At 43.6% G+C, this 27622-nt stretch overlaps 1 protein-coding gene across 1 annotated transcript; it reads right to left on the bottom strand.

Moving 5' to 3' along the window:
• On the bottom strand, positions 1-24005 carry LOC125900258 (immunoglobulin superfamily member 10-like). Its single transcript, XM_049595159.1, has 12 exons — positions 23190-24005; positions 22267-22493; positions 21247-21376; positions 19307-19548; positions 17624-17775; positions 13217-16785; positions 11229-11370; positions 9608-9743; positions 7955-9172; positions 7622-7829; positions 6644-6865; positions 1-6476 (listed from the first exon to the last, which is right to left on the bottom strand). Exons 2-12 carry the CDS (start codon positions 22452-22454, stop codon positions 4296-4298), a joined length of 8388 nt encoding a protein of 2795 aa, XP_049451116.1. The 5' UTR covers positions 22455-22493; positions 23190-24005; the 3' UTR covers positions 1-4295.
• Positions 24006-27622: the final 3617 nt, after the last annotated feature.

Genomic DNA, 27622 nt, shown 5'->3' on the forward strand with positions numbered 1-27622 from the left:
AGAAGGCATCATTTATATGTACAGGCAGTTTTTGTAGGCTCCATTGTTGCAATCCAGCCAACCCAGTCCAGCCAATTCACCCATTCTGCAGTCACTTCATATCAGTTAAGGCTCAAGTTAAAGTGAAGAAGATGCCAAATGAAATGCCCATGTGATGCAGTTTATTAGTTAGTTATATGCTTGTAAGTTTGCAATAGCACAAAAGAGGAATAGCAATAATTTATTTGCTGAAAGGGATCACAGACGTGGAACCATAAAATCGGTGTGCCACAATGGATGGAAATGTTCCAGCACTACAAAAGAGATAATTCAAAACATGACAAGCCCTCACAGAAAACAACCAAGCTCACGGAGCGCAACACAGAGCTCTAATGTTGCTCCCCTGCACTATTCTTCCTACTTTATACTTAAACCAAACTTAATAACCCAAATGAATGGGTGGTGCATTGTGCTGGTTTGTATTAGTACTGCCTTTGATCCTTGAGCAACGTCACATCAATAAACTGCAATTTATTGTTTGTTTTTTTAACATGTCAGTAATTTAATAATCTCAACTTCTATGAGGTTTGACTCATGACATCAGAAAGTCTAAACTGATTGTGTCATGTGAGGAGAGCTAAATTAGCCAAGTGACTGGTATTAGCCTCAAGAGCTGAGGAAAGTCTGGGCTGTGTCCTAGTTGTATGTTTGCTCTCTAATGCTAAACTGTGTTCTCAGTGTGCTGTGCTGCATCACACCACAAACCAACAGAGTAAATCATACAGAAATTCTAACACTCAAATGAAAAAATTCTTGACTATTGACAGTGTTTGTAATTGACACTATTGCAAAACGGAAACGTAGAAGCAGCTCACAGCTGGGAAAAGTGAAAACAGTCTTAAAGTTGTGGTCTACAGCATGCATGTTGTGTTTGACATGTGTGCTGACAGCTCAGAAAACATTCAGTAATAAATCCTTGATGCAGCACTTTTACCAGCTATTTCCAATTATTTTGAATTGACAGTTCAGCGCTGCTAGCACCTTAGCTAACAAACAATAATAGTAAATAAACAACAAAAGAATACAGTGTGTGCAAATTCACAAATTTCAACTTCTTTATTTTGTACTGCGCCCCAGATGGCTTTTGCCCTTTCATTTTCTCTTACGCTAATGTTCTGAACATACATTTCACTTCGCTATACCCATCACTGCTCTAACATCAATTCAGTCAGGACCCCTTTAGTCAAAGAAAACTTTATTTCCATTTGCAGTATTAGATTTGTCAGTATGGCTCTCTTCTGGAGCCTCTCTCCCTTTCTGAGGCCTACACAGAAAGCCTCTTCCACGCACCTACGTGGAAAGCCTGAGGCAGATAGACCAAACCTCTCTGCCCTTCCACACGCCTACTTGGAAAGCCTCAAAGCAGAGATAGCACACATCTCTTCCCCTCTGTGTGCCTATGTGGAAAGCCTAAGGTGAAGACAGCACACCCCTCTGCCCTTCCACACGCAAACAAGGAAAGTCTGAGGCAGAAAAAGCAAGCCTCCCTGCCCTTCCATGCTCCTACATTGAAAGCCAAAGGTAGGGGGAGCAGCAGCAATGACCCCACAGGAACAGAACAGAGCAAGCATCAATGACTAACAGAAATGACACTGACAAGCCAGACACAGCATGAAAAGGAGGAGCTGGGGTGGAGGCAGGTTGCAAAGCAGCAACAGTAAGCAGGCCAGAGCAGTTTAAATAGGGCCCTGAATGAGATTTGCCAATTGGTTACATAGAACGGAATCACATGATCTATCAGCTGACTCCCTTTCATCAGTCAGCTGCTCCATCAGTTGAATGGGCTGTTTGAGATCAGCTGATGTAGCTGGGATGTGAGCAATGTAATCATCTTGGGCACCCTCCCCCCTCTCTGAGTGGCGCCCTGGGTGGCCGCCTTTGTCACCTACAGGAAGCTGGCATTATTTATATCCTTCGTACTAATGGCCATAATGGTGCATCACCACAGTGCACTGATCAAACATAATGTCTGATTACCTCTAATTAATTTGCTCTTTAACTCTGATGAGGACACAGTGGTGTTGAAACGTTAGTCTGTTTACACTATTGAAGACTGTAAATTGATCAGCGTGCTCCATTGCTTTCTTCTCCCTTGGAAACTCTCTGTCCCTGAGCTCAGAGGCACCTGATTGGGCTTCATGCTGTTGGATGATGTGTGGGGAATCCTGCTTCAACTGAAAGTGTAATTAGTGTTAGTATTTATTGGAATCAGAATGCACACTATAAACGGCTCATAGCAGGTGTGAGTGCAGGGTGGTACGTGGAGTTGCTCTGCAGGCTGCTGTGAGTTTTATTGCATTTCCCAGAGAGAGAGCTATATGATGTCATCAACATGTGTCTCATCTACAGTTAAGACCCCATTTCCTGGTTTGACAGCTGAACTGGGGATAAGGAGTTTCTGTTCTCATAATATACTCCAGGAGAAGTTTCCTTCCTCGCTCCTGCACTCACACTAGGTGTTTTCTTTTCTCACCCTGACTCTCCCAGTCTCACACAAGCACACACACTGTATCTGTAACATATTTCTGAACAAAACTGTTCTTCAGCTGTTGACATTTCACAGAGTAAACACTCTTGGCCCTTTTTCCATTTTTATTTATAAAATGAAGCTGTTGAAAATATAGCAAGCAGTCATTCATTTGTGACTAATGAGACATCAGTAATACTTAATAATATTTAATCATTTCTCCCTTTATGACGAAACACTTGCGTCTTACGACAGAGTCTTTACAAGACAAATAATTTAAGGACAAACATCAAAGCAGAGGGGAAACATGATAAGGATGAGCTGCTGGCTCTGTGCACAAGCTTCGGGCTGGCTCTTGAACTTACACGTACATTTATACAATCTTGAACATCAAAATAATCACGAAGATCACTCTTCAAAGAACTGACTGTTGTGTTTCCATAAATGCTTTGTACCATGTCTCGTTCTGCCACAGGAATGCTGTGAGAATGTGTGATACAGTCGATGGTGGTAGAACAATATTGTTAAAGTCTGAAACCCACAAATTCGTCGCTCGAGTTGGGGTGGATAATACTGAAGACCGCTATCATCATGTCTGTTACACATCCAATGCTAAGTTTCGGCAGTATAATGCAAATAAGGCTACCAATTTAAGTTACTGTTTGCTATATATGCAACATAATGAAATCCAACCTTTGTCCAATATGTAGTTTATAAATTAAAAAATGCAACAAGTATTTCAATAGTTACTAAGGTAAATATCAAGTTAAAATTTTTAAATCTAGATATTATTTTGCCGATTGAAGTCCCAGTTTGCAACAATTTAAAAAATGAATCATTTTATAAATAAACGCAGGGATCAAACAAGATTATATTGTGCGACATCACGTTGAATATTAATGTTTCTGTAGATGGTTGTGAAGACAGCTTCTTTGTGTGATGCTGTGTTTTGTCTACAATATTCAGTGACCCAGTCAGAAAAATACTGTATGTTTATCTGTAGTTCAGTGTTAGTGGATGACTGCAAAAAGGAATGAAATAAATCAATCAGGCCAAGTAAAGCATATGTGTCTTTTTTTGGTTCAACAATACTTGAGTTTCATGCACAAAGATGAAAAAATGATAATCCCTTCTTCAAGGTAAAAACCAAAAGCTGTAGGGTTTTTAAGCACAAAACCATATTTTTGGAGTGAGATATAATTTTTTGTCCATGTTGCCTTAAGGTAAATTTTAAGACAAGGCAGGGAAACAAAACCAGTGTTGAAAAAAAAAAACAACATACTGCCGCTCCATTTCCCCACTGAAACAGTCCACAGGCACAGATGTGGGCATTTACATTTGTGCAACAATCTTGATATGCTGTGCATTTTCCTTGACTTCTTTCGTCATCACTTCAAAATGTGTTTTAGGCCGCTGAGACACAAAACAATCCTTCTTACACACAATTTTTTGTTTATGTAGAGAAAAATGCATCTGCAGAGAATCCCACGGCTCCTGATAGGAAAACAAGACAGTATTGGAAACGAAGTCATTCATTAAAAATACATACATGAGACATATACCTGTTTATGTGTAGGGTCTTTTCTGAGATTCAACAGTATCTCCTGCACGAAGCCTTGCAGTTCCTTTGGGCATGTGAGTACACATACAGTGTTAACAGCAGGGGAGTTCATTCACCGGTACAGAAGATTGACGGTGTCTCTGTCTTTCTGCTGCATGTTTGTGTGTGTGTGTGTGTGTGTGTGTGTGTGTGTGTGCGTGTGCGTGTGTGTGTATTTGCTTCACCCCGTTATATAACATGCAGGTAGGTCGCCTTTGTGTCCACCCCTATTACATTTTTGGCGGTGCACCTGTAAAAGCCTGTATCCCTGCTTGTCGGGTTCTGTATCACCAAGGACCCCTGAGGACTAAGGTAGCGGTTGCCATAGATACGAGCCTGACCCATTGCCGTCAGCTGTGTCAGGTCTGGTGTTTCCCAGGTGATCGTCGCCCGGGGTGTTGCTATCGTCAGGCACGGCAGCTCCACAGCAACCCCGGGTCGTGTGTAGGTCACAGGAGAGGGTCCTGCTGTGATGCGCGGGGGGTAGGCGATGACAATGACGGGAACTGTGAGGACGGAGACTGAAGAGGGGTCAGAACTAGTGGATCTGCAGGTGTAGGTGCCACGGTCAAATACAGAGGCCTTTTGCACTGTTAGTGTTCCATCCTCTTGGACTAAGTATCGGCCTGATTCAGCACTTTCACCCCGGGACAGTACCTTGCCACTGGGCATGGTCCATGTGAGAGAGCTCTGGGTGTATCCGTAGGTGTTAGAAGCAGGGCAATGCAGACGAAGAGTCTCTCCATTAATGATGCTCACCAAGGGAGTCGTTCTGGTGCTCACTGCTGGCTCTGAGACGGGGCTAGCTGAGCGGGGTGGAGGGCCAACTGGACGAGGTGCAGCTGGTACAGACTGGACTCTGTGTAGAGGCTTTTGAGTAACTAGGATTGTTGGATGAAGCGTCTCAGGCAACACTGGCCTTGAGTTCAGGGATTGAGCTGAATCCAATGAGCGAGGCGCCTCTATAAAACCAGCCCTTTCCACAGCCGGTCCCCTGTGTGGAGATCTGGCCTCCTCCTGTGCCTCAGACACCTCCAGCTCCACTTGTATTCGCGTCTGTCCTCTCTCACCTCTAACGACACAAACCAAGGTCCCGCCATCACTGGCCCGCACGCCTCGCAGCTCCAAGGAGCCGTTTCGGTGCACAATGAGTCGGCTGCCGTAGTAAGGAGCTGGCAGCACACCGTTACCAGGCAAAAGCCAGGCCACACGAGGGGGAGGGGACCCTTGAGAAGGGCATGGTAAAAGAACAGTTTGGCCTTTCACCGCTCGCTGCTTCACTGTTGTTACCACACCCATAGCTGTGTTAGCTCCTGTATTACTAACAGCTATACCAGTACCACTTGAGCCACCACTATTCCTGTTGTTGTCATTGATCACTCCTACATTACTACTCGCACTAAACCCATTTCCTCTTAGTGTGCCAGTGCCAGCTCCATTGTTAGACACACTGCTGCCAAACACCTCAACATTTCTAGTACCACTTATCCTGCCATTGTCTCTACTGGTGTTAGCATCATTACCTGCCTTTCCTGCAGTGACTTCATTATTATTAGTACCAGAATTCCTTTCTACACTATCTCCTCTAACTGAGCTGTGACCGTTACCCACACTATTACCATTACTTGTAATGCCAGATCCATTTCCATTTATTCTGCCGTTATCTGCTTTAAAGCCTATATTCCTACCTGCGCTCACCCCGACACTGATTACACTGCTACCAAGCTGTGTTGTGATTCCACTGACAGGCTTGTTCAATCCATCTCTACTATCACCCCTGAGGGCAGGATTAAAGCCACTGGTTGCTATGTTAGTGTAGCCAGTGTTTGGTACAGTGTTTCTTATCCCGCCATTATTATCCCTGTAGCCACTACTGCTGCTGTTATTGCTGCCAAGCCTGCTCGTGTCTCTATTGGTAAATCCATTCTGGTTTATCCCTGCATTATTAACGCTGTCTCCTGATCTACTGTTATAACTACTGCCAGGCCCATTGCTTGTACCCCAACCTCTTCCTCCAACATGGCCACTCAGTCCATAGTTAGGAGCCTCCACCTCCAGACCTACCACCATGCTCCTCTCCCCGGCTGAGTTGCTCGCTCGGCAGGTATAGTTTCCCGTGTCGATCTTTTGAGCCAGACGGACCTCCAGAGTTCCATCCGAAACGACTACGACCCGCTCAGAATAAAAACCAGATCTCGAACTTCGTGGGATGACACGGTATGTTGGGGAAAACCACGTCACCGTCGGGGCAGGATCTCCTGTGGCATGGCAGCGAATTTTGGCGGTTGATCCCTGACGTACTTTGATGATGTTAGAGCTTCTGTCATCAGCGAAGGTTGGTGGGGACATCATCATGACCTTTACTTTGACCTGAATTTGAATAAAAGAATTAATGACATGTAATGTGAATAAGTAAATTAAAGCGTTGGTGAACTATAAAGTAATATATCAAATATTTTGATTTGATTTTGAAGTATAAATGAAAATGTATATCAATCAAATAAATATTCTCCTGCATGAGGAAAATGTTTTCTTGCCTTCATGGTATCTTGACCTCCTTGATTCTCAGCATAGCACGTGTACTCTCCTTCCTCTCCCATACCCACTGCTGGAACCAGTAACGTCCCATTGTCAAACACAGTTAGCCTCCGTGCTCGCCCTCCTCTCTCCTCCCCCTGCAACACGCTGTTCACCATGGTTCCATCTGGTAGACTCCAACGGACAGCTGGGTCAGGCAGTCCTGATGCCTGGCAGTCCACCTGCAGGGAGCAGGATCATTATTGCTATCATTTAAAAGTTTTTGTAGCTTTTATTTGGATGAAACTGAACTTTTGAGAGCTGTTGAGAAATAGTGTCTCTGTAAGGAGGAGTAATGAACACAATACTATACATTTAGGCTTTGTTAAGGCTGTATTCTGGCCCTTTAAAAAAAAATCTCAGTAGAAAGCACAGCAAAGCAACACAAATTTAGATGCATTCAAAAAAACATTTAAAGCTCATTAATGTTTAAATCAAATTAAAAATGAAGGGCAACAAATTCCCACAATACGGTGTCCTCTTTCTTGCATTTCACCCCGCTTGACATTGTTTTTCATTGAGCTGTTAAATATTCATGTGTGAAGTACTATCCCCTGAAGGCCGCTGTTGATGATTCATAACAGGCTGTGACCTGACAGGTCGTTCTTTTCTGTTTGAGTCAAAAAATATGAAGCACTTTTTGATCAGAAAAAAACAACCAAAGACACAGCTTGAAGCTGTAGAAATGTTTGGCACCACGCCCAGCGATAGAAGACACCCAGAACACATCAAAAAATAAGTCTCTAAAAGCTCAAAGCGTGTAGGTGTTGGAGATGGACTGTTTTAGGTTTAGGCAGGCTTTGTTGCAAGTTCCCAACTGTGGAACAGTGGTGTGTGTGATATATAATACATAGCTGTTATTTGTTAATTGAATAAACATCATTATCGGGAGCAAGGCAGAGATGAAATATGATTCTGCTCTTTTTCACTTAGCTCACCTTCAGTGGTTTGCCAAATGACACCATTTGATTGAGTGGCTGCTTAGGCTCGATCTTGGCAGGCTTGGTCGCCACAGAGACACGCAGGAGGCGATAATCATCTGAGACCTTGTTACGTGCGATACAGAGGTAGTCTCCAGCATCCCTCTCTGTTACTGCATGGACTGACAGGGTGCCATTAGGGTGCACCTTCATACGGTGGTCAAAACTGAAATTCAAATGTGGACAAACATACACATAAATCACATAAAGATATAGAATGAGACACGATACTTACAGAATTACCACAGGATATATTAATACAACCTTAACACAAACCCACATCCCCAATACCTGAAGTGCATGTCCACCAGTTTCCTGTTGGGCGTCCTCCAAATGATGATGGGAGATGGGTTGCCAGTTACAGCGCAGTGGAGCTGCAGACTCCCCCCATAGTGGACAGCAGTGATGGAGGGTGACGTAGAAACAATACGGGCTTTACTGAAGGGGGAGACGGGCAATGGATTCAAAGCAGCTGAGGCCCCACTTTTGTCAGAGGGGGAAGAAGAAGTAGCTCTTGTGTTGCTTACAATACCAGGTGAGACTTTGGTGTTATTTGTGGAGGGCGGAGTGAGAGGGGAGGGTTTTGTTTTGTTGATGTTGGTCAAGTGTGTGGGGGAAGCAGTGACCGGTTTATTGATTGTAGAGGGTGAGTTAGTGGGATTGGGTTGGTGAGGGTCAGAAGATGAGCGAGAAGAACCAGGGGTGAGCAAAAAGGTCCTGGATATGTCAAAGGGGGGTGAAGGGGAGAGTCTAGCGGTGTTAAATGGATTGGAGGGGTGGCTGGGCATGGACAAAGTTCTGTCTTTATGTAGTGAAGATGAAGGAGACGGTTTTTCTGTGGTAACTGCTTTTGCCCCTTCATTTCTTGTTCCCTCATATCTCCTTTCTCCTTCTGCTCCCTGTTCAATTTCTACCTTCACTGTTCTCTTAACAGCTCCAACAACATTACTTGCCGTGCACTCGTAATTCCCTGAGTCCTTAAGCCCAACTCCTCGAATATGCAGTGTCCCATTGGGCAAGACAAAAAGGTTGCCATGGAGAAACTGGGATGGGCGAACTAGAGTCCCATCTGGGATTCGCCAGCGCAGAGTTGGTGGCGGGGCACCTCGGGCAGAGCAGTGAGCATAAACAGGCCTCCCTGGAGACAAGAGCAGGTGTTCCTCTCTGGGTTGCTGTATCACCGGGGGCAACGAGGACACGTGTACACGCACAGAGGCACTGGCAGCACCTGCTGAGTTGGAGGCCACGCAGCGGTACATTCCCCTGTCACTAGGTAAAGTTACTGAGATATGCAGGGTTCCGTTTGTGTCCACAGTGATGCGGCTGGTGGAGGGGGCAGAGGAGGTCAGGACAGAACGATCGGGTAGAACCCAGGAGAGCAGAGGGGTGGGAACGCCATCCGCCTGGCACTCCAAGTGCACCTCTCCGCCCTGATGAATGGTTGCTTCCCTATAGCTTGCCAGCTGCATCCGAGGGGGGCGGGTCCACACTTCCAGGGTGGTTAGCAATCTATCATGGAAGAATAAGCACACACACCCTCAATATAGAAACAAATCAACAAAGTTTAAGCGTTTCAATACGCATTTGGGATGAAAACCAAACCATAAATATAATATGACACATTCAGGAAACACCCAAAGGCATACATTAACAATTTAAAAAATAATCCTGATGGATACATGGGTCACACACACTTACAGTTTTCATAAGGGGAGATTTGAACATGACTTTAGGCTACTTAGAAATGTTAAATCACGTCAGTCTGCAACTATTTTCACCTGAAAAGCAGGTGAAATACTAACACAGCATACATAATACTTTGTCATTAAATTGCAGTTTGCCTTAGGCCTATGTAATTAATACTGAACATATTTTGTCCCTTAGTCATTATAATTGAATGGTACATGTGGCATTAATATTCATTACTGGTATCTGCAGTCTCACCTGTCACGACCCAGAAAGCTCTGTGCACTGCAGATATATGTGCCCCTGTCCTGCAGCTGAACATTCTGGATAACAAGGGTGCCATTTGGCAAGACCTCAAAACGCTGAGCCCTGGAGTGGATTGACATCACCGCTCCTGAGAGGGAGGGAGAGACAGTCAGACAGACAGACAGACAGAGCACAGCAGTGAGGAGACAGAGTAGGAAAGAAAGTTAGAGAGTGAGTAAGAGTAAGAGGAAAGGAGGATCAGGGACATGCCGAGTGGCACAGCGGGAAGTAAACCCAGTGATGCAGTGCACAAAATGTTCCATTACTTTCTTGCAATATGTGTTTCCCACATGGCAGGCAAGAGAAAAGCCTATTGTGTGCATGCCAGTGCGTAATGCTGGGTGTTAATGGGTTATTTCATCAGTATAAAATGTGGTCATATTCATTTAGTACGCACTAAAGCTGAGACTGATTTTCCTTTCAATTCAATGACCTCAGGATGTAAACACAAAACTTTACTTTTCTAGTTTTAAAGGTCAAGGTAGTCTGCCGTTTTTCTCCATATGAAGAGCAGGGTTATTTACATATATATTTGACCTCTGGGTGAAAAATAAGCATTTCTGTGTTTCCTGGCATGGTGAAAAAAATATAAGCCTGAAGCCTGTTTCAAAAAGCAAGTTTATGGAGTAATCTGGAAAACTTTGCAGAGTTTTTACATCAGTTCATGGACCTAATTTGACATGCCTCCAAGTGGATATTCAAGGTACATATAAATGTAAATGTGAAGATAAAACTGAAACCTGATTTATACATTTCCACACATTTTTATAGAAAAAAATTTCTTGACTTTTTAAAGACCCATGATAAAATTTTTATGACCACTTTCAATGTACGACACAAACAGAACTGTCCAATATACTTTACTTTAAAATGTAAATGATATTATTAAAAGCAGTGCACAGACATGAAGCAGTGCAGTGCTCCGTGCCTTCAAACTACCATGCTCCTTTTTCAGAGCAGTTAAAACAAAACTGAAATGCGCATTGGCATTCCAAGTGGCGACTGAGCACCCTACCCTGCCCATGTCAATTGCCTCAACTCAAAAACGTGGTACAATTTAAAAGTAGCAGTGAGGCTTAAGTATGGAAACTAGGGATTCACCCAAATGACCCTACGTGTGAATTCACACTGTCACCTGTTATTTTTCCTGCCCCACTTGCCCGGTGTTATTCAGACATATCATATTCAGAATCTATTCAAACATAATTCAAGCTGGCTGGCCCAGATGGAAGGAGAGACAGAATGCGGGCAGAAAGCAAGGAACCTACGTTACGGTATCCCAAACATCACCCGTGTACAGCTGCAGAAAATAAATTCACATTACGTTACATTATGTGGAAGAATATTTACAGGTGATTACTGTAGCAATTTCATTACACACAAGAAAAAGTCCATGATTTTTCTAAAACTGACAAGGACTTCACTTATTCCATGAATTTACCAGGCCTGGAAATGTGTCTGTGGAATTCCATGACTTTGACCCTGAATGTTAGACCCTTGTGTTTTGTTTCAAATATGTGCATTTGTGTGTGTGCTGAAATAAATATGTGCATATCTGCTGCACTGTGTATACCTGTAGCAACCTTGGTCCATGTGATGGTAGGTTTCGGCTCTCCTTGAGCTTCACAAGCCAGCCTGGCAGTGCTCTCTGCTGGGAACGACACTGTCCTGATGTGTGGGTCTGCAATCCTCGGCCTGGATCTCACCACTGGGGCCTGTAAAAAAGTTTTAGGAAAGATATTATAGTGGCAGAGTAATGCATAATAGAAATAATGATGACAAAAAGACATCTGAGAGCGTGGCTCCGCTAATCAAAATTCCTCAACTTGCAAAACTGCAGCATCATGTTGGTCGTCTTGGAGTTTTAATTTTTCAACTAAATAGCATGTGATTGGAGGACTTGCAAGTGAACAACAATTTCAGTACAGCAATGCATGAAAAATGAGAATTGTCTCATAGCAAGGGAAAAAAGCAAATCTACATTATCACCACAGTGTAATCAACATATCATTTGGCCAAGCGCTTTCTGTATAACAAGTTTCAAGGACATAAATACAACACCTAACTTAAACTATAGCTGAATCAAAACTTAGCTGTAGAGGAAATGATGAAGACAACGAGTGCGTTTACATGGACATGAATAACCCGTTTAATGTAACAGAAACACAAACAAAGGTGGCAGCGACCATGTGTCAGTGTTGAGTAGAGTTTTGTCTTTCGGGAATGAAAGGGGCAGAGTATTTTCATCCACTGCTCCCCCTGTCCTAGACACAGTGACAGGCTGGCATCAGTGTCAAAGACAGTGTTATAACAGTGGCGCATCTGCTTTCAGGACTAGGGGAGTAACTATTATGTGTGTGTGCATGTGTGTGTGCAGTTGAGAGAGAGACAGACAGAGACACAGATGCAGACAGCGGTTGGCGAGGAAATGAAGAAATGGAAGTAAATGTACAGAGTACTGTTTAATATTTCCTGCTGCTCTCATCTCCTATCGTCACTTTGTGTTTGTAAACCCCACAGTGCCTGCTCGAATAGACTGCAGTAATCTGTGACCTGGTTACTAGTATCTATCATGTAAACAGGGAAAATAATTAACCCAGTTTCTCTGTGCTCATGTAAACACCTTATTGTGAATATGATCATAACCGGTGTAAACCTCATAAACAGGAAATCCATGTGCATGAAAAGGCACTCAATTATACATCAAAGCTTTATTCAAAAGTAGCCTAACTGAGAAACTCAGAGTAACATTAATATGTAAACTCTGCAGTGAAACTTTGGTAAAAAAGTTTTTAATTACTTTCATTTTTTAAACAGTGAAGAAATTTTTAAGTATTGTTCAGGTTCACAAATTCAATATAGCATTACTGTAATCCCAGATTTAGAATCATTGGTGGAAGACCCAATGGTTCGGGCTGCAGAGGCTTGCCAAGAGAGCTCTGGAAATTAATTAACAATTGATTATCTTAAATCCCTTGGGATTAGGGTCTCAAAACACATAATGTTGCTGATTAAGGAACATATGTTCTTCATCTCTTCCTCAGATCTGGCAGAGCTCGGGAAAATCCATGAAATTGAAGAATTGTCATAAACATCCCTTAGGTTTAATAGGAGGTCATGTGGATACAGATTAGACTATTTTCAGATCTATTGTGCATTTCTGCTAAGCTTTTGCCCAAGGGCTTGCACAGTCGGGTTTAGAGTGTGTGTGTGCATAAGTGTGTGTTATTATTTTCTGGGCCAGCACTCAGAAAAGAAATGTTAATTTGAGTTCCACTTAGCTGACAACAAAGAAAAATAGCTCTTTATATATGAACTGCAAACTACATTTAAGAGTGCACTTAAACAAATGACTAATTGAATGAATGACTGAAAGCAAGGAGCAGAAAAATGGGGAAACATTACATAAATTAGCAATTAAATTAACAAATAAAAACCAAATTGTTGCCTCAGCTTGGCTCTTACTCTTGTCTTAACGTATGTGTTTGCTTTAAGATCCATTTCGGGTGAAATATTCTGCAAAATGACAATGCTATGTGATCTGAATCGATTTGAACTCACCCCAGGGGCGGCAGGAAGCGAAGGGGAAGGGGGCCAGCGTGGCCTGCTGCTGTGTGAATCGGGGATAGAATTAGTCCCAGGGTTCTTCCAGTCAGTAGGGGGTCGACTCTGGTTTGAACCCCCAGAAACAGGCCTCCCTCTGGGATCAACTTGGATGATGCTCGGTCTGTCTCTGGATGATGCTCTGGTACTTGTTAATGTCATTGCTGTGGTAGTAGTAGATGTACTGGGTGTAGCTGCTGTAGTAGTTGGAGAAGTTTCAGCTAAGATGGTAATTCTAGTACTGCTAGTAGGAGTAGTAGGTGTAGTAGTAGTGGGGTTAAGTGTTGTGGGAATAGCTTTGAATGAGGTTGTAGTGCTAGAAGTGGTAGTAGTAGTAGAGGGGCTAGTTGAAGAAGTAGTGGTGGTAGTGGGATGTGTAGATGTAAGAATAGGAGTTGTGGTAGTAGTAGTAGTAGTAGTAGAGCTAAGAGTAGTTGTAGCACTTCTGGTGGTGCTAGATGTTGGGATAACACTGGTAGTTGTAGTAGACGTGCTTGGACTTGTAGTCATGGCAGTGGTTGTAGTTGTTGTGGGCACTATGTCATCACCAGCTGTAGGAGTAGTAGTAGTAGTAGTATTAAATATAGTTGTAGTGCTACCAGCAGTACTAGTAGATATGCTCTTGAGAGTAGTAGAAGATGTGATTTTTGCAGTAGTAGTTGTAGCTGCAGTGGGGACTGTGGAGGAAACAATGTAGGAAGACGTGGGTGAAAAAGAGGTAGAGGAGTGGGACACATATGATACACCCCAAAGATTCCTCTCCAGCTCTCCACTGTGTTTGCTTGAGGGTTTATCATCATGTTTGCCTGAGGCTGAGTCTGCTTCTCTGTGTGTCTGTAAGCCATGTGTGTGGCCGTGTGTGTGCGCCTCATGTGTCTGTGCAGTTGTGGTATCCAAGCGAGTGGGCGCTGGTGTCGGTGTGTTGAAGAGTGTGGACTCTGCAGTGTCTGGGATGTTGTCTGAGTGAGTCACAGTGTCTATATGTGTCTTTGTGTGAGAGGGGGATAATGAGGTGAGAGAGGAGGTAGAGGGAGTCAATGAGGGGGGGGCAGATTTTAAAGTGGAGGTGCCGTCAGTGTTAGAAGCAGGTAGAGACAGAGGATTCAGTGCCACATCATTTGAAGCAGTCCTAATATGGTCACTCCGTGTCAACGCAGTCTCTGGAGATGTGGTTGTTGACGCCAGCAACAACACATTAATTTGATCTGTGGTTGTATCAGGTGTTACAGTTTGTGACCTTGGGTTTGTAGGGCCAGGGAGAGGTCGGGGAGGGGTCAAAGGGCGCCCCCCGGGCCTACTGATGATTCGTCTTCGCTGTCCAATTCTCCTGCGGGAGTTCCAAGGGCTTTGAGGCCGGGAGTTGGGGACCAAATTAGGGAAGAGTCTCTGCCGGGGGTTCTGAGGCCTGGTTCTAGATGGACTAGTGTTTGCTTCTAGCTCACCTCCTTCACTTGGTTCAGGGACAATTTCATTTGTTCCTGAGATTGGCTTAGATGTGACTGTCTCTCTCTGTGTCACTGGGTTTGTCACTGTCTCTGTCTGTGGAGATGTGTTCTCTGTCTCTCTCTCTGTCTCATTCTCTATATCTGTCTGTGTTTCTGTTGGCGTCTCCATCTGTACCTCTGAGTCTGTCTCAGAGTCTGTATTTGGCTCTGTGTGAGTTTTTGTGTGAACGGGGTGAATGAGCTGTAGGCCTTCCTCTTGTAGATCAGTGTCATCAACAGATGACCCTTCTGTTTCTGCATCCACCCCTGCTCCCTCAGCTCTGCTTCTCTCTGTATCATCATGTCCCTCGTGTCTTCCTGTGTCTTCACCTTTGCCTCCTCCCACTGGCTCAGCTGTGGGCTTTCCTGCTGCAACGGGCTGGCTGTTATTGGTGTGAACAGTCTTTTGTCGTATCTTAGCGAGGAGGTCAGCCCATTTCTGAGGGTCTATCCTTTGTTTGTTAGTGGTAATTCTCCGTCTGTTCTCAAATCGGTTTCTTCTCTGGTCAGTAGATGATATAGGCCCTCCTCCTCTTCTCAGGGGGCCTTCTCTCGTAGGTCCACGTCTTCTGGGTTTTCCAATTGGATATCGTCTGTTTGGGGGAGGTTGGAGAGGTCGTGGCCGTCCCCTATTAGCGTCAAGAGTTCTCTCTTCTTCCTCTCCAGCCCCCGATCCTTCCTCCATTAGTAATGGTGCTCGTATCTTGGTTGACCGGCCAGCGGCTGACTGTGGACCTCTGGGAAATGAAGTCATAAGTGGAGGAAGATATTGCGAGTTTAATTTTAGCTGCATAGACAGAGAGTCACTACCATACTGATTGACCGCAATGCAGCGGTAATGACCAGAATCCCTCGGAGAAGGCTTACGCAGAAAGAGACTCCCATTTGATTGCATAATGAGCCCACCTGAAACAGCTAATCCCTGCCTTACTATGTTTCCATCTGGTAACACCCAACTCATATGAGGCGCCGGTGAACCAGATACTTGGCAGGACAGAGTGATGGGCTCTCCATCATTTCCGGTGACAGAAGGTGCCATTTGCTCTCCTGAAGGCGGCACAGAGGACTCCTCCACTGCCAGGCGCATGGGGAGAACATCTACATCCTTGCCTGCCCGGGCTATGCAGTAGTAAATCCCTGCATCTGAGAGCTGCACTTTGTTTAGAAGTAAACCAGAGGTTGAAGCTTGGAGCCTACCATCTGGGCTGCTGGAGGGGGTGATGAGCTTAGATCCATCTGGGAGAACCCACTGAACTTCAAGGTTACCAGAACTTAGAACAGGACATAATAGCTCCACCTTACTGCCTGCAACTGCTGCCAGTGCCGTGGTGGTATGATTAGCTGAAATCATCACCCACTGCTGAGAGGCAGAGGAAGATGCTGAGGGATGAGAAGCACGGTCAGGATGAGCAGAAACTCTTGTTGAGTATATAAGTTGAACTTTATGTCCGTTAGATTGTGCTCTGTTGAGCTGAATGCTAATGGCTGGCTGTAGCAACCACTGTGGTCTGGCTTTAATAGAAGCTTTGACTCCAGTGTGATAATATCCGTCTGTCTCTGCTGCCTGCCTGTAGCGGTAGGCCAGTGCCGGGGCTTTACTCAGCATGATCTCCCTCTCCAGGCGAACCGCAGTCTCACTGTAGTAAGCCAGGATTCTCCAAAGTTTCTCATAGCTGTGTCTCTCCACGGGGCACTCCAGGGAGAGTGACAGTGCAAGGGGGAGAGGAGAAGAAGAGGAAATGGAGAGATCTGGAGGAGGAGCAACATCCTGGGACTCCGAAGAGCGAGTGATGTTGCAACCCAGATCGACACTGTTACCCTGGTGATCAGACAGACCCAGAGATGCAGTGCCTAAAGGCTCCCTGAAGGATTCACTTGATTGGATTTCAACGAGTTCTGCCTCCAAAGGTGTGTCTCTTCCAGGGGAGGGGATGACAGGTGAGGTGCACGATAGGTCAGCCTTCTCAAGTAGGCCCTGACCTTGAAGGGAATTAGGCGAGGTGCAGATTGGACACTGAGGGCCACTGGGACATTTCATTAAGCCTAATTGAAAGAGAGAGGCAGAGAAAATTATGTCATAAAAGACGGCGTTACCATCCCTGGCATATCAAATGTGTATAACAGCATAGCAACTATACAAACATATTAGTGCACATTTCAGCTATCAACACATATTAGTGGTGTCATATATTAGTCATGCCAGATCTTCTTAAGCATCCATTACCCTTTATATCTCTTACTAATTCGGTATGGTTACTTCATCTACTCGTAAATCAGAAAAATGCATCACTTCATTATTACACAGCAATCATTAGCCTATATTTCAGCTGCCTGCACACATCAATGCTGTCATCGTGGATTAGTCATGGCAGGTTAAGTCTGGCATATCAATGAGAAAGATTTCACGGTCCAGCCCTCTTTCACATCTCAATAACAGCCACAAGACACACTGGAAGAGATACAGAAAATGAAGGAAAACAGAGAGGAGTTTGTGATGAAAAGCAGGTGAAGAGATGTTAGAGGTATCAAGATAACAAAACCGGTTGTATTAGAAAGTGTATTTATCCCATCATTCTGTCATCTGGCCGGATTTGAGACATCTTATATTGAAGATTTTAGATTGCTTAGAGACTGGAATTATCAACAAATGTTTCTTCTGTTTCTGAATCCATTCCCCATGTTGCGTCTTAACTCTCCTCCTTATCTGTTTCTTCTCTGGTCTCTCAAGCAGCCCACATGCTGTATTAACCACCGCATGTCTGCATCTCTGACTGAATCAAACTGGCTCAGAGACACCACCAACGACTAACACAAAGCACATGTGCACATGGGAGACAAAACAACAGATGAAAACAAATAATATTGCAGACAGGACAGTCACCTGGATGAGCCAGACTCCAAGTGAGAAACCAGTTCATCCTGCAGTCACAGCTCCACGGATTCGCCTGCAGCACAAGAGTCTCCAGCAGAGGCGCTGTGGCTAATGTCTCTCTGGGCAGAGTGGTTAGACTGTTGTTGGACAGGTCTAGGTGTCTACAGGAGAGGAAAATGGCAAAAAAGAAGGTATGAGGAAGGGGAAGGGGAACACCAATGTTGAATCAAAGTCATAGAGGAATGGATGTAAGAGTGGGAGTGGGCATTGAGAGCTGACAGGTTCGGAGTAAGACAATCATCCATCATTTTTATCACCTTCATGTTCAGACAGCAGTATTAACACAAGGGAATCAGAAAAGGGTTAAGAGATATTGCTATAGCTTTAGTGTTAGAGGTATACTTGTCTTTATAGACGAACCACAATGTTTGTTTTCAACAGCTTGCAGGTAGAAAACCCCTGTGTCATGTACACACGATTTAATGGGGCTGAGAAAATAAGGGTGAGGAACAGTTGAGAAAATGATTAAGTCTTGCTGTGTATGGGAGTGTCGGGTAACAATGAAGCGTGGAGAGGGGTCAGGTTTTTTAGATTTCAATCTGTCAAGAGCAAACATGCTCAAAGACAGCGCTGGATTCAGCATCTGAAAAGGGAGGAGATTTTGGACAGAACAAAGGCTTGTGATGGTCGAAAAGACAAAGAGCCATATAGTGTCAGGAGTTGGGAAAATCTAGCAGCCTAGCCTTTCGGGAGGAATTTTGTGAAAAGTAAGCTTTATGTCTCACTTCATTTTCAGTTATCAAACAAACATCTTATTTGAGGTTGTTGGCCTTGTGTTAGTTAGGCTAAAGTTAGGTTGCCTAATGTTACTCTCGTACATTGAGGCTGGTGAACCAAAGCTGTTTTTAAGTTAACATTAAGTTGGTTAGCACCGTTGCCTCACAGCAAGAGGGTTCCTGGTTCGATCCCTTCTGTGCAGGGTTTGCACGTTCACCCCGTGTCAGCGTGGGTTTTCTCCGGGTACTCCGGCTTCCTCCCATAGTCCAAAGACGTGCAGGTTGGGGATAGCTTAATGGTGACTCTAAATTGTCTGTAGGTGTGAATGTGAGTGTGAATGGTTGTCTGTCTCTATGTGTCAGCCCTGTGATAGTCTGGCGACCTGTCCAGGGTGTACCCTGCCTCTCACCCAATGTCAGCTGGGATAGGCTCCAGCCCCCTTGTGACCCTCAAGAGGATAAGCAGTTAGAAAGTGGATGGATGGATGGATGGATGGATGGATGAAACAGAGACACTATGATTTCATAATCTGTGTCTGTGGTTTTAATGTATTATGCTATGTTCACACTGCAAGCAGTAAAGTTACGAACTGCCAACTGTAGCCAGATACACCGTCGTGAGTTGCTCATGACGTGTACAGCAGGTCACTAAGTTAGTTTAGTTGATGTTTAGTTGATGAGTCTTCTGCTTTCACATGTAATTCAAATCAATTTCCAGTTGTCTACCCTGAAGTGATTGTTGTTGTTGGCATGGCATCACTATGGTTTGATCTGTACCAATAACCAGCCATGGAAGCGTTGCCTTTTTCATCAGGCTGTTCTTTTTCCTTGAGGAGTGTTAAAACTAAACTTATATAATATTGTAACTTCCCCGACAACGAGTATGACATTATGTTCTCTAAGTGTTAAAGCTCACCTGAGTGTGGAGAAATAATATGTATTCAGGAGGGACAATGTGCACAGAGTTTGAGGGTGCAGCTGATGCAGCCTGTTCCCTTGCAGACGCAGCAGCCTGAGGCTAGGCAGCTGGAGCAGGGCCCGGGGGTGGATGTGCTGGAGGAGGTTGTGATCCAAGTACAGACGCAGCAGTGAGGTCAGGCCAGAGAAGGTCAGAGATGAAGAGATCTCTCTCAGCTTGTTATAACTCAGCTTTAGTATCTGCCGGTGGAAGGGGAGGGATATGAAGTGAGAGGAAGCAATGAAGAATTAAAAGAGCAATTAAATAATGGGCAACAAAGCTGATGAAGAAAGCAAGTCTATGCTCCCATCATAAGTCTGTCACTGGACACCACATGCTTGTAAATTGAATTTATGACAAATTATGTGAGGGGAATTGGAATGAGGATGAAGAGTTGGGTGAAAAACTTTCTGTAAGCAAACATGACTCAACACAGTCTGTTTATTTTCAAAATATGGGGAAATACTTGCAGCAGCACATGACCTCACATGTAAAAACTGAGAAAATAGCCCACAGCACATAACCAGAGGATGTATTCATGCTGGGAGTTTATCGATTCAAAGCAGGGAAGACTAAAAGGATATTCTAGCAGTGGGGGTCTTCAACTTTTCAAATATGAAATTTAGCCCTTTATCCTCAACAGAAGACTCGCGGGGATCTATTGCTATTCCAGTCATGTGTGGAGAACTCACCAAATTTTAAGAAGGCACACCATGAAAACCACACTGTGGAATTGTGTTTTTGTGAGGCTTATGATAAATCTGCTCTGCAGGAAGGCTACTTAGCTGGCAGAGTTCCAGCTGCTGACAGATCTCGCACGTGAAGATGTCAGCACATGGAAATATGGATCCTATTATCACACAATGGCAAATATATCAGCATCTGACTGGGAGATGAAGGGAACAATTGCTCGTTGAGTAATATCACTTCCCCACGGACTGCTAACTCTGCCCTTAGGTTGCTGCTAAAATGTCCAGTGTGTTTCCTGTCACTGAGCAGTGAGAAGAATGATGGCGCATAAATTATGCATTAGTTGTACAGAAATTAGAAAAATGTGAACAGAATCATGTAAATCGTCGTTTTAATTTGCACACTGCTTTCACAGTTGAAATGTAAAATTAATTCTTTTGCTAATCAATTTTTATCAAGAGGGTGACTGCAAGATTTAGGCATATTTATCAGTGCCGTGTCCTCTCTATATTATATCAAACTCTTGACAAATGCTGTGTAGCTCGATAATCTCTTCATTACTCATACTGTTAAAAACAGAAATCTCTCCTGTCAAACTGTTTAACTGTATTCATCTCTCATAGTTAGGGGGCTGTGCAGACTGTAAACTATAAGTACAGCACATGTTGGAAGTTTAAGAGCTGAGCTTTCTGCAACAAAGCACATTTGAAATAGTGCAGGATCCTCCATATGGTCCTCCCTGCCTGAGGCTGGAGAGGGATTAAAGTACATTTCATGGAGGCTTGGTCCAGGTTTGATTTACACAACTCTGTACTGCAGAAACCTTCATCGCAGAGGAGTCAAAGGTTAAATATGTGAGGAGACGGTGATTTATTTTCCCCATTAACAGCCGTATATTTTATAATCCAGCATCAATAGTTAGGGTTGGCAAAGGACAGTTCAGGTCATTCGCAGTGTATGCAGCTGTTAGCTGCAGGAAATGCAGATCTACTGCTAGCTCCATCAGGAAGAACTGTAAAACAAAAACAAGAGGCATCTGCAGAATCATCTGCACTGCCTCAAAACGTTGGCTTTGCATCATTTTGTTGATTATCCTCTCCAGTAATCATCCGCTAGTTTGGTTATGAATGGAATTCCCTCTTTTTTAGTCTTATACTGTAATATTATTGGGTCCAGTGCATGCTGTTGTTGCTCCTCCTTCTGTTTACCTGTAGTGATTTCATATCCCTGAATGCTCCATCTGGGAGATGGTGGAGGTCATTGCTGTGGAGCATCAGAAGCTCCACCTTCTTTAGCCCAGCCAAAGAGCTATCATGGATGCTGCTGATGCTGTTGAATCTGCAGGGGCACAGAAACAGCATCATGAACCTGACACTTCAGTAAGTCAACAAATATTATTTTTTCCATATTAGCTTAATTAAAGAAACAGTGTGTAAGATTTAGGAGGATTTAGTGGCATCTAGCGGTGAGGATCGCAAATTGCAACGAGCTAAAACTTTGAATTCCTGCAGTGTTCATTGTTCAGGAAGTTTTTACCAGCAGCCAGATTATCTGCAGAGGTGTCTTCCTCTCCAAAATGAATTAACGTGGTGATTAAAACCAGCAGAAACACTGAATAAAGAAGCTTCAGGGTACAAATACAGGCTGCTATTCTAGCACCTGCTTAAGTATGCTCTGCTGTTCTCTCTGATAACTTGAGATCTAGACATTCAGGACGTTTTTACCAGGAGCCACATTGTCTGCAGAGGTCTCTTCCTCTCCAAAACAAACAGCCCTGGTGATTTAAACTGTAAAAACATTCACTACAGCAGTTTCACATTTAAAAATCAGTTATTTTCCAATGTGTGTCATTGCAGATGGGCTGCTAGCTATGGTGGCTGATGCAAAAATGCCAGTGGCCCCATCTAGAGTCAGTGTTTGGTTTGTCTGTTCTGGGCTACTGTAGAAACAGTGTTGCAACATGGCTTTGAGGAAGAGGACCTGCTCTCTATGCAGATATAAACAGCTAATTTTAAACACAACATTTTTTGTTTTCTGGTGATTATACACTAAATAAAACATACTTATTATGTAATGCTACATTTCTGCCAATATAAACCCTAAATCCTACACACTGGACCTTTAACTGCAGTCTGACTGCTGGTTCCAAACTCTGTGAGTGTGTTTGTGAGGGAAATAAAAGCACTTTTATCTTACAGTCTTCTGTGTGCTTACATGCATTCCCTTACCCTAGGTTTATGCGGCGTGTATGTACAGGCAGGCCAGGAGGTACAGTGAGCAGGGAGCGGAAGGTACAGTGCACTTCGCTGGCCTGGTAGCAGTTACAGCTCCTGGGACAGGCCTGGCCCATGGGCACCACAACTGTCAGCACCAGTAAAGTCAGCAGTGCCGCCGGCACACACACACTCCGAAACATCTTCACTCCACCAGAGGAGAAGTCACACTGGGATTAACGCTGCCAGAGAGAAAAGGGAGTTGAAGTCTGATGAAGGGGAGCAAAGTGCACAACAGTGACATGTCTCAAAATCCAGATGGGAGACTCTCTCTCTTTCTCTCTTTCTCTCTGCGCCTCTGCACACACACACACACACACACACACACTTTCTCCCACTCTCTCTCTCTCCTTCTCTCTCATGCATACACACACACACACACACACACACAAGTCAAGTCAGTTTTATTCATACAGCCCAAAAACACAAATTTAACTCAAGGGGATTTGCAATCTGTACAACACATGATACACTCTATCCTTAGATCCACACTGACACATTGCACCTGTCTGAAACAAAACAGCCCTTTGGGCTATCTACACATGCGCATGCGCGTGCCAAGTAGGTTGTTTGAATGACAGATAAATCACCGCATAAATCAAAAAGCCAGGGGGATTTATTATTTACAGGAAAACAAAGGGGATACGTAAAATAAGACCCTATAGAAACTCTCCTGCGCTCTCCCCCTCTGTCCCTCTCTTATCTAATCTCACACAGGCGCACAAATGCACATATCCCATTGAAATACATCAAAGCAGCTGCAGAACCATACTTCGAGAGACTTTTTCAACTTGAAGATGAAATTAAAGCAAATTACGCACGGTCGCATGAAGTATCCGAGATTAATAGATCCCTGTGCATAATTCATAAGAGCATACCTTGAAATCCTTTGGAGTTATTTCACAGAGTTATTCATTTTGCCCATCAAATACTGATTTTAATCCACTTGTACTGATCGGAAATTTGAAATGCAATTAACCAGCTGTTCCACCAATAAAGTCCGAGATAGAAGGTCCCAAAAAAGTTGTCACATAAGATGTCACTGAAGAGAGTGAGGGAGAAAAAAAGTAGTCACACTTTTGTCAACTCCAACCACAGAAGGCTTTTAGTAACATCCAACAGGTCTTCATGCGCGTCTCCTGGAGAAAGAAAAGTAGCGCTGGAAGCGGCAGGCGGGCTGTTTGCAAAAGCGTCTGGCTCTGTGTGAATGTGCGTGTGCGCGTTTGTGCGGATGACAGTGGATGTGTGTGAATGTGTATTTGAGCTGAGGGAAGAGGGGACTGGACTGAAGTGAACTTTGAGTGACGCTCTGGCTGAGGGGTTTGTCTAAGGAGGGGCTTTCTGGAAACACAGAGGTAACGAGTCACCGCGCTTCAGGGTGCTCTTTTCAAATCTTTTCACGCTGCATGGAGGCCACAGAAGAGGACCTCTGTCTGATGAGCTGCAGCTCATTTTACATCATCCGTCTCAACTGTTGCACAACTCATTTATAACTTCTCAGATCACTCTATCTCCGCCAAGTTTGCGAATTACATGTAATTAGGGGAGGATTTATAGCTTATTGATTGATGCCATCAGTGTAAGCTGCTTAAATAAATACTATTTTTCCTACATTTGGTGGAAGCTGCAGCGAGACCTTAAGGATTTTTTAAAACTTCTAAATCTAAATCTCTTCCATTATTCTCACCCCACCCCTCCCAGATTTATTCATTCATTAATTTATTAATTGTGAACAATGAAACTTCTCCTTAAAGTTGTTGTAGTTGGTATCTTTTATTTTTTAAAACAAAAACATTTTTTTCATATTTGCTGAAATTGTCACTGTATTCACATTTCACTAAATGAGGCAGATAATCTGGAGGAAAAAAACAAAACAAAACATGCTCATCTCCCGACTCCATTGCCTTGTAGCATATCTAATGGCCTTACCACATGTGACAAAACAACCAATAAGAGCAGAGGAGTCTCTAATGCAGCAGTCAGTCATGTCAATCACTGCTTGCCAATCAAAATGAAGTTGCTGCATTCAGTCAGCTGTAACTTTCATGGCAGCCAGGTCACAAACGTTCTCATTTGACAGCTAAACAGTGCACTCAAATATGTTCCTAAAAGCATTTGAGCGAGAAATATGCAATGCAGTAACTGAATCTTGATTCATATTTGATCAGAGCTGCCTGACAGCAGCTTACAAGCAGTGATTTAAATGATTGACAGCTGCTTTAGAGACTCTTCTGCTCTGATTGGTTGCCATTAGAAACAGTAGGAAGAGGAGAAGGGACATGATTTCTTTCAAAGACTTTTTTTCTCATGTACTTCTTTCAGAATATAGTGACAGTCTCAGCAAATATGACAGTTATTTTTGTAAACGGTACCAACTGTAGCTTTAATGTGTAAGAGCTGTTTCAGTGAGTTTTCCATACTGCACACATACAATACTAAATTCCCTTCCTTGATTTAAGTGGATTGAATAGAATATTTTTAATCAGTAACAGCCAATGTAAAGATTTTTAATTTAAGATATGTCACATTTAGCCTGATGCTACCCTTCATGGGTCGTGAAAGCCAATCACATTCCCAGAAATAACACAGAGGACATGACCCCCGTGTCATCAATGGTAGCTATGTGGTCCTAGGTTGCAGAATTTTCTGGATAAAACATCCACCTATTGCCAGCTGGTGCTGTTTGTTTACAAGGTTTCAGCCCAGGACTGTAAAGTTGTTGTATTGTTGTACAAGTGTGGTGTCAGGGGCTCCAGCTATCTCCATTCCATGCCCCTTTGACCCCATTCAGTTTAAGGGACAGTGGGACAATAAAGCCCAGACTGAGCAAATACCGGACTTTGTGTTTCAGTAGAGTCGTCCATAGTTCCACACAGTTCTCATGAAATATACGTGAGGGCAACTAAATAAAGAATTGTCCCCTCTTTCGTGTCATCTCGGATTCTCAGGCACCCCATAATGATCACACCACCTTCTGAGAGACTTAAATGAAGGGAGAGTCAAAATAGATTGATGCTTCTCAGCTGTTGTCTCAGCACAGTAACCCCTGACCCACCATCCTTACAGAGCCTGCCTTTGTGTAAGTGGCCCCTTCCACATAACATTGGTTTGTTTAGACAGAAGTTTCTAACATCCAAATCAAGTTTTCATATACAAAGTGATCTCAGTTTAAGGCAGCGGGGCGACAGAGCAGCAGCAGATGTGAGAATAGGGTCATGACTGAATCCTCACATCAGCTGCCTGAATAATGGATTGTAAAATTAATCTTGAATGACTGTTTATCCCCCCAGCTTGACAAGCGAACATCCGTAAATATCTTTGAAGATGCAATTTGATGCTTCACATTCACCAGCAAATTCCACTCTGGTGATTTTCAACAGATGACCCAATCTCCACCACCCTATAACCCATGTCTCTGCAGGCCATGTTGGTGTGTGGGGACTTAATGGTTCCTCATGCTGCACTGATTTCCTTGTAGCTGTGATATGGCTGTGAAAAGCATTAGGCCCAATCCCAGCTCACTTCATTACAATAGTCATCACTGTATTGGAATGTATTGGACCATAATAAATGGATCAGTGTCTGTCTGACTGGAAGGAAGGAACGAATCAAGACATAATGTAATATCAATGGCACTTTGGGGGAGGTGAATGGCTGAATTAATAAATGAAGGGAGACAGAAGAAAGGGAGAAAGGAAAGGGAATAAAAGGCACTACAGCATGTTGTTGACTTATTTAGTGGACAGAGACCAGCTAAATGAATATTGAATGAATCGGTCAATGAATCAATGAATGAATTGTTTACTACACTTAGTCTCATTTACACTTGTGACACATACAGTATAGTCCGCAAAAACTAAAGTTCCAGTCTGGCTCTCTACGCCTCCGGCCAGCCTCTCCTCTGAGATTTTAAAAAGTACACTGGTCATCAGTGCTCTCTATCTTTTTTGTCTCTGGGGTTTGGTGCTATCTAGGTCAACCAATGGAGTGCTGAGTCATGAATTCAGGAAGTAAACAGCTCAGTGCTGAGAAGAGACCAGCTTGCTGATACATAATTTCAAATCATGTGCATTATGTATTCTTTTTGATCTGTCTTTGATGTGTGAATAAACTCTTTCTCTAAAGTCCTGGCTAAAAAAAATCATTGCATTCTGTTAAGTTATGTTCGTTTCCCAGTTCTGATAGTTGCATTATTGAACTTGACTGCAGCGCGTTCCTTTCCTCACTGTTGTAGCTCTTCTCTCGCGTCACAGCACATTTTGTTCTTACTGTGTCAGAAAAGCTTAGGGCGATACAAAATAAAAACATGGAGGGGGAACAGGGACGGTACAAGGGCAGAGGTGTTTGCACAGATGTCTGGCACCATTCACCTGCATAAAAACATGATCATTTTGTCTTTACTGTTTTACTTAGTTTATGCATCTTGGAAAAGAAAAAAGAAAACATATTCATCCACAAATGTCCCCCCTCCATCAAGGTCACACCAAAAAGTGAAAACAGGAATAGAGGCATCAGAAAGGGCAGGAAGCCAAGAGCTATCCTTAGCAAGGCCGAGACCTCCAATTACGTTCTTCATGACCTCTGGGCTCCAAGCAGGTTAAGGCTGTGGGCTCATAAAGTGCTGGTTAAAGGCAAAAACAGGTTGTCCAGCACAGACCAAACACTCTTTTTGAAATCAGCATTCTTTATTTTATTAAATTTTTTTTTGTCTTGGCCTGTTTCACCTTTATTGGACCGGTGTAAGTGTGGAAGCAGGCTGGGAATAGGGAGACATGTAAGATAGGCTTTGTTTAGACTAGGGGCCAGATCATTTTTTGGCATATCCAGATTGATTTTAGGAAATCTGGACGTCAGAAACACATTTGGAAATGCGATTTTTGCAAATTTAATCCAAACCGCATGTGGAGGTGGTCTGAAATGCGATTCTGGTCAAATTTCTTCAGGTGTCTCAGCCCAGATGCTCTGGCTGCTCAAATCAGATTTCAAAGTGTCCTTGAACACAACACACAAAAACAACATCCAATCCAACATGAAAAGACGTACTGAGCAGATCCAAAGCACTAAAGAGGACATCATGAGGAACAAAAGTCCATGGACAGGCGCCGAAATAAGCTGTTTGGCAGGTGAAATTATGGACCTTCATTTTTCATGCTTCTGTGTTGGACAGATGCGTAGTTACGTAGTTACCGACACCAGCGTCATTACCACAGCAACCTGTGCAGATCGGTTGGTGGACACACAAATCTGATCTGTTTAATTGTAATTAACAGCGCAGCCAAGATCTGATTTGAGAAGCGAATTTGATTTGCAT

The sequence above is a fragment of the Epinephelus fuscoguttatus genome, linkage group LG13 (assembly GCF_011397635.1).
Source record: "Epinephelus fuscoguttatus linkage group LG13, E.fuscoguttatus.final_Chr_v1".
Lineage (NCBI taxonomy): Eukaryota > Metazoa > Chordata > Actinopteri > Perciformes > Serranidae > Epinephelus > Epinephelus fuscoguttatus.